General features: G+C 52.3%; 1 protein-coding gene across 1 annotated transcript in view; it reads left to right on the top strand.

The window, feature by feature from the left end:
- The window catches only part of LOC123772344 (TRIO and F-actin-binding protein-like), a 37,348-nt gene extending 26,336 nt beyond the window's left edge, over window positions 1–11,012 (top strand). Inside the window, exons 6-7 of the mRNA XM_069311341.1 lie at window positions 2,518–2,549; window positions 9,509–11,012. Coding sequence (XP_069167442.1) covers window positions 2,518–2,549; window positions 9,509–11,012 — 1,536 coding nt within the window. The remainder of the gene's footprint in view (window positions 1–2,517; window positions 2,550–9,508) is intronic.
- Window positions 11,013–11,307: the final 295 nt, after the last annotated feature.

An 11,307-nucleotide genomic window follows, 5' to 3' on the forward strand; every position in this document is an offset into this window, starting at 1 on the left:
TATATATATATATATATATATATATATATATATATATATATATATATATATATATATATATATATATATATATATAAGTTTGGGTGGATATAAATAGGAATTACATTATATAGTCCAGTAGGAGCTGCCTCGTAACCTAACCTTTTCTAGAGCAGCCTAACTTAACCTACTAAACCCTTGCTTAACCTATCCTAAAGAAGCATAAGTTAACCTCACATAAAGAAGCTTAGCGTCAGCTTCAGTATAGCTGTGGTCGTTCTACACACACTATCGAGAAGTCCAGGTTTCAAATCCCAGGCGGGACAGAAATAGTTGGGCACATTTCCATTCACCTAATGCTGCTGTTCGCCTAGCAGTGGGTAGGTGCTCAGGAGCTAGTCAACTTTTTATGGGATTGCGTCCTGGGCGGGGTCGGTAATTCAGCCTTGCGGGGGGTGGGGAGGGACCTGGATAAAAGCCAAACGTGTATGAATACACTCTGGCTTCCTGTCCCCCCGACATAATGAATTAAATTATAATTATTTTACACAGGTTCAGCGACCTAACCTCATCAACACTAACATAACCTAAGGCAACTCAGCCAGGCATATTAACCTCTCATATTAACCTCTCATATTAACCTCATCACAATATATCAACTTGAGAACTAACTATGGAGTCATGTTCACCACATGACATGAGTCACTGATCTTGAACAGTGAACAAATATTGTCACTATGTGCGTGTCCACCCCCCCCCTCGCCCCCCCCCCTCCTGCGGTGAACCTAACCCCGGCCCTACCTTATACCTAAGTCTGACCTCGACGTTACCTTATACCTAAGTCTGACCTCGACGTTACCTTATACCTAAGTCTGACCTCGACGTTATCTTATACCTAAGTCTGACCTCGACGTTATCTTATACCTAAGTCTTACCTCGACGTTACCTTATACCTAAGTCTGACCTCGACGTTATCTTATACCTAAGTCTGACCTCGACGTTATCTTATACCTAAGTCTGACCTCGACGTTACCTTATACCTAAGTCTGACCTCGACGTTATCTTATACCTAAGTCTGACCTCGACGTTATCTTATACCTAAGTCTTACCACGACGTTACCTTATACCTAAGTCTTACCTGGACGTTATCTTATACCTAAGTCTGACCTCGACGTTACCTTATACCTAAGTCTGACCTCGACGTTATCTTATACCTAAGTCTGACCTCGACGTTACCTTATACCTAAGTCTGACCTCGACGTTATCTTATACCTAAGTCTGACCTCGACGTTATCTTATACCTAAGTCTTACCACGACGTTACCTTATACCTAAGTCTTACCTCGACGTTATCTTATACCTAAGTCTTACCTCGACGTTATCTTATACCTAAGTCTGACCTCGACGTTACCTTATACCTAAGTCTGACCTCGACGTTATCTTATACCTAAGTCTTACCACGACGTTACCTTATACCTAAGTCTTACCTCGACGTTATCTTATACCTAAGTCTTACCTCGACGTTATCTTATACCTAAGTCTTACCTCGACGTTATCTTATACCTAAGTCTGACCTCGACGTTACCTTATACCTAAGTCTGACCTCGACGTTATCCTATACCTAAGTCTGACCTCGACGTTACCTAATACCTAAGTCTGACCTCGGCGTTACCTTATACCTAAGTCTGACCTCGACGTTATCCTATACCTAAGTCTGACCTCGACGTTATCTTATAACTAAGTCTTACCACGACGTTACCTTATACCTAAGTCTTACCACGACGTTACCTTATACCTAAGTCTGACCTCGACGTTATCTTATACCTAAGTCTGACCTCGACGTTACCTTATACCTAAGTCTGACCTCGACGTTACCTTATACCTAAGTCTTACCACGACTTTCCGTTAAGTCTAACAACAACGTTTCTTTAAACTAAGTTTTTCTGACTGCAAAATAAATACTTTCTCCTCATTTTACAACTACATAAAAACTACTTTTTTCCTTCCATTTTATTCAGCGAAAAATTCTTTAATGATTTTTTTTGTAACTGGTATTGGCTGTTTTATGGGACAACAGATATTGAGCGCCATATATAAAGTCGTGAGTACTGCAGGTGTATAAGATTCTTACATGATATGAACCGGTTCTCGCCCTGGTTAAGGGTTCCTCCTGCTTCTTTTCAACCATTCATATCTTCAACTTTTCTCGTTCTCACAAATGACCTTCATTTTTCCGCATATTGTGAGGAAACTTTCTGGAAATTCCCCTTTCTTGTGTCACCTAAATATGGGTCCTAAATCCCATACAGATAAACTTCCAGACCATTGGCTCAAGAGTTTTCGATAATTAGGTGATGCTCATTTGTTCTGTGTTATAAGGTAAGTGATGCTCATTTGTTCTGTGTTATAAGGTAAGTGATGCTCATTTGTTTTGTGTTATAAGGGAAGTGATGCTCACTTGTTCTGTGTTATAAGGTAAGTGATGCTCACTTGTTCTGTGTTATAAAGTAAGTGATGCTCATTTGTTTTGTGTTATAAGGTAAGTGATGCTCACTTGTTTTGTGTTATAAGGTAAGTGATGCTCATTTGTTCTGTGTTATAAGGTAAGTGATGCTCATTTGTTCTGTGTTATAAGGTAAGTGATGCTCATTTGTTTTGTGTTATAAGGTAAGTGATGCTCATTTGTTCTGTGTTATAAGGTAAGTGATGCTCATTTGTTTTGTGTTATAAGGTAAGTGATGCTCATTTGTTCTGTGTTATAAGGTAAGTGATGCTCACTTGTTCTGTGTTATAAGGGAAGTGATGCTCATTTGTTCTGTGTTATAAGGTAAGTGATGCTCATTTGTTCTGTGTTATAAGGTAAGTGATGCTCATTTGTTCTGTGTTATAAGGTAAGTGATGCTCATTTGTTCTGTGTTATAAGGTAAGTGATGCTCATTTGTTTTTCAGCTGCCTTCTACCACCACCACACAGTACCACCACCACTACACAGTACCACCACCACTACACAGTACCACCACCACTACACAGTACCACCACCACCACACAGTACCACCACCACCACCACACAGTACCACCATCACCACCACACAGTACCACCATCACCACCACACAGTACCACCACCACCACACAATACCACCACCACCTCCACACAGTACCACCACCACCACACAGTACCACCACCACCACCACACAGTACCACCACCACCACCACACAGTACCACCACCACACAGTACCACCACCACCACACAATACCACCACCACCACCACACAGTACCACCACCACCACCACACAGTACCACCACCACCACCACACAGTACCACCACCACCACACAGTACTACCACCACCACCACACAGTACCACCACCACCACCACACAGTACCACCACCACCACCACACAGTACCACCACCACCTCCACACAGTACCACCACCACCACACAGTACCACCACCACCACCACACAGTACCACCACCACCTCCACACAGTACCACCACCACCACACAGTACCACCACCACCACACAGTACCACCACCACCACCACACAGTACCACCACCACCACCACACAGTACCACCACCACCTCCACACAGTACCACCACCACCACCACACAGTACCACCACCACCTCCACACAGTACCACCACCACCACCACACAGTACCACCACCACCACCACACAGTACCACCACCACCTCCACACAGTACCACCACCACCACACAGTACCACCACCACCACACAGTACCACCACCACCACCACACAGTACCATCACCACCACCACACAGTACCACCACCACCTCCACACAGTACCACCACCACCACCACACAGTACCACCACCACCTCCACACAGTACCACCACCACCACACAGTACCACCACCACCACCACACAGTACCACCACCACCTCCACACAGTACCACCACCACCACCACACAGTACCACCACCACCTCCACACAGTACCACCACCACCACACAGTACCACCACCACCACACAATACCACCACCACCACCACACAGTACCACCACCACACAGTACCACCACCACCACCACACAGTACCACCACCACCACACAATACAACCACCACCACCACACAGTACCACCACCACCACACAGTACCACCACCACCACACAGTACCACCACCACCACCACACAGTACCACCACCACCTCCACACAGTACCACCACCACCACACAGTACCACCACCACCACACAATACCACCACCACCACCACACAGTACCACCACCACCACCACCACCACACAGTACTACCACCACCACCACACAGTACCACCACCACCACCACACAGTACCACCACCCCCACACAGTACCACCACCACTACCAAACAGTACCACCACCACCACCACACAGTACCACCACCATCACCACACAGTACCACCACCACCACACAATACCACCACCACCACCACACAGTACCACCACCACCACCACACAGTACCACCACCACCACCACACAGTACCACCACCACACAGTACCACCACCACACAGTACCACCACCACCACACAGTACCACCACCACCACACAATACCACCACCACCACCACACAGTACCACCACCACCACCACACAGTACCACCACCACCACCACACAGTACCACCACCACCACCACACAGTACCACCACTACCATCACGACCACACAGTACCACCACCACCACCACCAACACCACACAGTACCACCACCACCACACAGTACCACCACCACCACACAGTACCACCACCACACAGTACCACCACCACCACCACACAGTACCACCACCACCACCACACAGTACCACCACCACCACCACACAGTACCACCACCACCACACAGTACTACCACCACCACCACACAGTACCACAACCACCACACAGTACTACCACCACCACCACACAGTACCACAACCACCACCACACAGTACCACAACCACCACCACACAGTACCACCACCACCACCACACAGTACCACCACCAGACAGTAGCACCACCACCATCACCGCCACCACACAGTACCACCACCACCACACAGTACCACCACCACCATCACACAGTACCACCACTACCACCCAGTACCACCACACAGTAACACCACCGACACCACCACCACACAGTACCACCACCACCACCACCCAGTAACACCACCACCACCACCACCACCCAGTAACACCACCAACACCACCACCACCACACAGTACCACCACCAACACCACCACCACCACCACTACCACCACCCAGTAACACCACCAACACCACCACCACCACACAGTACCACCACCAACACCACCACCACTACCACCACCCAGTAACACCACCAACACCACCACCACTACCACCACCCAGTACCACCACCACCACCACCACCCAGTACCACCACCACACACTCCACCACCACCACCCAGTAACACCACCACCACCACCACCCAGTAACACCACCAACACCACCACCACCACACAGTACCACCACCAACACCACCACCACCACCACTACCACCACCCAGTAACACCACCACCACCACACAGTACCACCACCAACACCACCACCACTACCACCACCCAGTAACACCACCAACACCACCACCACTACCACCACCCAGTACCACCACCACCACCACCACCCAGTAACACCACCAACACCACCACCACCACCACCACCCCTCAACTTGCTGTCAAAGCTAAGGAACAAGCAAAAGTGATAGGCAACAGTAAGCGACAAGATGATCAGGCTGACGAATACCACCAAACATGTCCTGAAGTCTTCACAAGAGGACCACCGTGGAGACCAGAGTTGGCAGCTCGAGGTCAGATGATCAGGCTGACCAATACCACCAAACAGGTCCTGAAGTCTTCACAAGAGGACCACCGTGGAGACCAGAGTTGGCAGCTCGAGGTCAGATGATCAGGCTGACCAATACCACCAAACAGGTCCTGAAGTCTTCACAAGAGGACCACCGTGGAGACCAGAGTTGGCAGCTCGAGGTCAGATGATCAGGCTGACAAATACCACCAAACATGTCCTGAAGTCTTCACAAGAGGACCACCGTGGAGACCAGACTTGACAGCTCGAGGTCATGGCTAACACTGAACGATATACCACTCTGGAAGAGGCTAAGAAACACCTGCAGGAATTACATGCACCAGAATCAATAGGACCATATGAGCATTGCTGTTGAAGATATCTGCTGAGGTGGTTTGTCACTCGCTAGCTGAAGGGTTCAATACTTGAGACAGGGAACCTCCCAGGATTGTGGAAAATACAAACGTTGCCCCAATATTATAAAGGCGAGAAGAGAAAAGGCGCCGAATTATATATAGCAGTGTCACGTACATGTATGCTGTGTATAGTGATGGAAACGTGATCAGGTTGAGAATAACTGAACATTTGGAGAAGATAACTTTGTAAGTTATCTTCACAGGTGAGTGACACAGCCTCATGACTCACAGGTGAGTGACACACAGCCTCATGGCTCACAGGTGAGTGACTCACAGCCTCATGGCTCACAGGTGAGTGACACACAGCCTCATGGCTCACAGGTGAGTGACTCACAGCCTCATGGCTCACAGGTGAGTGACACACAGCCTCATGACTCACAGGTGAGTGACACACAGCCTCATGGCTCACAGGTGAGTGACACAGCCTCATGACTCACAGGCGAGTGACACACAGCCCCATGGCTCACAGGCGAGTGACACACAGCCTCATGGCTCACAGGCGAGTGACACACAGCCTCATGACTCACAGGTGAGTGACACACAGCCTCATGACTCACAGGCGAGTGACACACAGCCTCATGGCTCACAGGTGAGTGACACACAGCCTCATGGCTCACAGGCGAGTGACACACAGCCTCATGACTCACAGGTGAGTGACACACAGCCTCATGACTCACAGGCGAGTGACACACAGCCTCATGGCTCACAGGTGAGTGACTCACAGCCTCATGACTCACAGGCGAGTGACACACAGCCTCATGACTCACAGGTGAGTGACACACAGCCTCATGACTCACAGGTGAGTGACTCACAGCCTCATGACTCACAGGTGAGTGACACACAGCCTCATGACTCACAGGTGAGTGACACAGCCTCATGGCTCACAGGTGAGTGACACACAGCCTCATGGCTCACAGGTGAGTGACACACAGCCTCATGGCTCACAGGTGAGTGACTGTTACGGCCCTCTCGGGACGCAACGGGGTTCTTACTCTGATGTTGTTAGAGATATATATCCGTTCCCAAGCCAGTAGTGGCTATCAAGGGATGTGATCCGTGACGCAAGTAACTTAAAGGGGGAAGGGAAAGAAAGTTAAGAACTTAATATTATAATTCACCATCACCAAATAAATAAATAAAAGGAGTACACAGGGGGAGGGGTATAAACACTTATTTACAGGGGAAATACACTGTAGTCTTCTGCTGAAGACTATGGATCCTCGCTCTCGGTGCTTAATCCTCGGTGCTTCTTCGTGACCTCACAACGAAATCTCTGCGAAGTTGAGCCTACCCTGGCCACAGGTCAGCCAAAACACAGGTCCACTGGGGGCACCGCCGTGGAGGCCGTCAACCACAAATCCAGCAGGGGCTCTGCTGGCAGGTTCCGGACCCACAACGCTAGTCAGGCCACTCCACGAACGATATAAGGGGAACGCCCTAGACAGGAGCCTCGTGTGACACCACAAATCACTCTCCTGTCCTCGATACCCCAGTGGACGATCGTCTCCAACAGTCGGTCCCGGGTAATCCTTTCACTGCCACTCCACTGGCAGGCTAACACACCACAGTGTTCTTCCGGGGGGACGACTTCACAACTGCTGCAGCAAGGTACAAGGTATGGAGACGGCTGCCTCGGGTAGACTGCCTCATCTCCCATCACAGCAGTCCCAGGTCGACTCTGTAAGCAGACACGTCATCAATAACTGGGACACACTAAGGCACCTCACTTACAGGCTCAGACACAAACGCCCGACACATCCACTTCATAGATGGCGTTGTAGTCTGAGCACCACCTCACCAGAGGTCAGCAGCGGCGGTGTTGTGAGCTACACAGGACAGGAAACTGGCCCTTGTGGCCAGTGTTCGCTGTCCCCACCAGGTGTCGTCGTCCGTTTGGCGGGGGTTTCGGGAGCTGACCCACAGATGGCGCGATCGTCACTGCTCCTGGCTCGGACGCTGGATCCGGGTTCGTAACAGTGACACACAGCCTCATGACTCACAGGTGAGTGACACACAGCCTCATGGCTCACAGGTGAGTGACACACAGCCTCATGGCTCACAGGTGAGTGACACACAGCCTCATGGCTCACAGGTGAGTGACACACAGCCTCATGACTCACAGGTGAGTGACACACAGCCTCATGGCTCACAGGCGAGTGACACACAGCCTCATGACTCACAGGTGAGTGACACACAGCCTCATGACTCACAGGTGAGTGACACACAGCCTCATGGCTCACAGGTGAGTGACACACAGCCTCATGACTCACAGGTGAGTGACACACAGCCTCATGACTCACAGGCGAGTGACACACAGCCTCATGACTCACAGGTGAGTGACACACAGCCTCATGACTCACAGGCGAGTGACACACAGCCTCATGACTCACAGGTGAGTGACACACAGCCTCATGGCTCACAGGCGAGGAGGTCTCCTCATTATTTCTTTCTAACCGTTTAGTGTATTGTTTATAACTACACCTTTTTAAGTTTGTCTCTGATTATCCGCCATTCCTGCTTCCCTGATTCACAGCTCCGTCCTCCCCTTGCTCCTCTCCCACTCCTCTCCCACTCCCCTCCCACTCCTCTCCCACTCCCCTCCCACCGGCGTCTACATCACCGCCAAGACGGGCGGCGTCTTACGGCATATTGTCTCTGGCCTCAACCATCTGACGACGACATTACTACTCCCCGTAAAAACAATACGTCCACCATATCTCCTGACTATTTCCTTCATAAAATGTCCATCAACTCTGACTGCTGGGTAGAACGCAGACCTCTCTTTATGCAAGATCCACGTTCGATTCCCAATGGTCAAAGTGGCTGAATATCATCTTCATATCCCAGCTACTTGTTCTTATATCCCAGCTCTTTGTCTTCATATCATAGCTCCTTATCCTCATATCCCAGCTCCTTGTCCTTATATCCCAGCTCTTTGTCCTCATATCAGAGCTCCTTGTCTTCATATCCCAGCTCCTTGTCCTTATATCCCAGCTCTTTGTCCTCATATCAGAGCTCCTTGTCCTCATATCTCAGCTCCTTGTCCTTATATCCCAGCTCTTTGTCCTCATATCAGAGCTCCTTGTCTTCATATCCCAGCTCCTTGTCCTTATATCCCAGCTCTTTGTCCTCATATCAGAGCTCCTTGTCCTCATATCCCAGCTCCTTGTCCTCATATCCCAGCTCCTCGTCTATTATAATTAATAGACGAGGCAGCTCCACAAACTGCCTGTTTGTGTTGCCAATGAAAGCGTTGAGTAAATAACAAATAAAAGCTCTTTTTGAACAAAGTAAATAATAGCTCATTTTGAGGAAGAAACAAATACAATTCTGACTTTGCTGGCTACGGAGAAGTTGTAGTTTGTAGCCACATTGTGGTGGAGGTGGCGAGTGAGGCCAGCCAGCTCCTGGAGCAGCAGAGGCCAGCCAGCTCCTGGAGCAGCAGAGGCCAGCCAGCTCCTGGAGCACCAGAGGCCAGCCAGCTCCAGCAGCAGCAGAGGCCAGCCAGCTCCTGCAGCAGCAGAGGCCAGCCAGCTCCTGCAGCAGCAGAGGCCAGCCAGCTCCAGCAGCACCAGAGGCCAGCCAGCTCCTGGAGCAGCAGAGGCCAGCCAGCTCCTGCAGCAGCAGAGGCCAGCCAGCTCCTGGAGCACCAGAGGCCAGCCAGCTCCTGCAGCACCAGAGGCCAGCCAGCTCCTGGAGCAGCAGAGGCCAGCCAGCTCCTGGAGCAGCAGAGGCCAGCCAGCTCCTGGAGCAGCAGAGGCCAGCCAGCTCCTGCAGCAGCAGAGGCCAGCCAGCTCCTGGAGCAGCAGAGGCCAGCCAGCTCCTGGAGCAGCAGAGGCCAGCCAGCTCCAGCAGCAGCAGAGGCCAGCCAGCTCCTGCAGCAGCAGAGGCCAGCCAGCTGCAGCAGCAGAGGCCAGCCAGCTCCTGCAGCAGCAGAGGCCAGCCAGCTCCTGGAGCAGCAGAGGCCAGCCAGCTCCTGGAGCAGCAGAGGCCAGCCAGCTCCTGGTGCAGCAGAGGCCAGCCAGCTCCTGCAGCAGCAGAGGCCAGCCAGCTCCTGGAGCAGCAGAGGCCAGCCAGCTCCTGGAGCAGCAGAGGCCAGCCAGCTCCTGGAGCAGCAGAGGCCAGCCAGCTCCTGGAGCAGCAGAGGCCAGCCAGCTCCTGGAGCTGCAGAGGCCAGCCAGCTCCTGGAGCAGCAGAGGCCAGCCAGCTCCTGGAGCAGCAGAGGCCAGCCAGCTCCGGGAGCAGCAGAGGCCAGCCAGCTCCTGCAGCAGCAGAGGCCAGCCAGCTCCTGCAGCAGCAGAGGCCAGCCAGCTCCTGCAGCAGCAGAGGCCAGCCAGCTCCTGCAGCAGCAGAGGCCAGCCAGCTCCTGCAGCAGCAGAGGCCAGCCAGCTCCTGCAGCAGCAGAGGCCAGCCAGCTCCTGGAGCAGCAGAGGCCAGCCAGCTCCTTCAGCACCAGAGGCCAGCCAGCTCCTGCAGCAGCAGAGGCCAGCCAGCTCCAGCAGCACCAGAGGCCAGCCAGCTCCTGGAGCAGCAGAGGCCAGCCAGCTCCTGCAGCAGCAGAGGCCAGCCAGCTCCTTCAGCACCAGAGGCCAGCCAGCTCCTGCAGCACCAGAGGCCAGCCAGCTCCTGGAGCAGCAGAGGCCAGCCAGCTCCTGCAGCAGCAGAGGCCAGCCAGCTCCTGCAGCAGCAGAGGCCAGCCAGCTCCTGCAGCACCAGAGGCCAGCCAGCTCCTGGAGCAGCAGAGGCCAGCCAGCTCCTGCAGCAGCAGAGGCCAGCCATCCCGCCCCCACCACACTCACCTCACTCCACCAGTGGAGTGAGGTGAGGTGAGACATTTTGGTGGCGGGGTGTGTCTGTGTTCTGAGTGGGTGTGGGGGTGGTGAGTGGGGGTGGGGGGTGGTGTGTGCGTGTGGGGGGTGGTGTGTGGGTGTGGGGGTGTGGTGTGTGTGTGTGTGGGGGGTGGTGTGTGGGTGTGGGGGGTGGTGTGTGGGTGTGGGGGTGTGGTGTGTGGATGTGGGGGTGGTGAGTGGGTGTGTGGGAGGTGAGTGGGGGTGGGGGTGGTGTGTGGGTGTGGGGGTGGTGTGTGGGTGTGGGGGGTGGTGTGTGGGTGTGGGG

This window comes from Procambarus clarkii, chromosome 69 (assembly GCF_040958095.1).
Source record: "Procambarus clarkii isolate CNS0578487 chromosome 69, FALCON_Pclarkii_2.0, whole genome shotgun sequence".
NCBI classification, from domain to species: domain Eukaryota; kingdom Metazoa; phylum Arthropoda; class Malacostraca; order Decapoda; family Cambaridae; genus Procambarus; species Procambarus clarkii.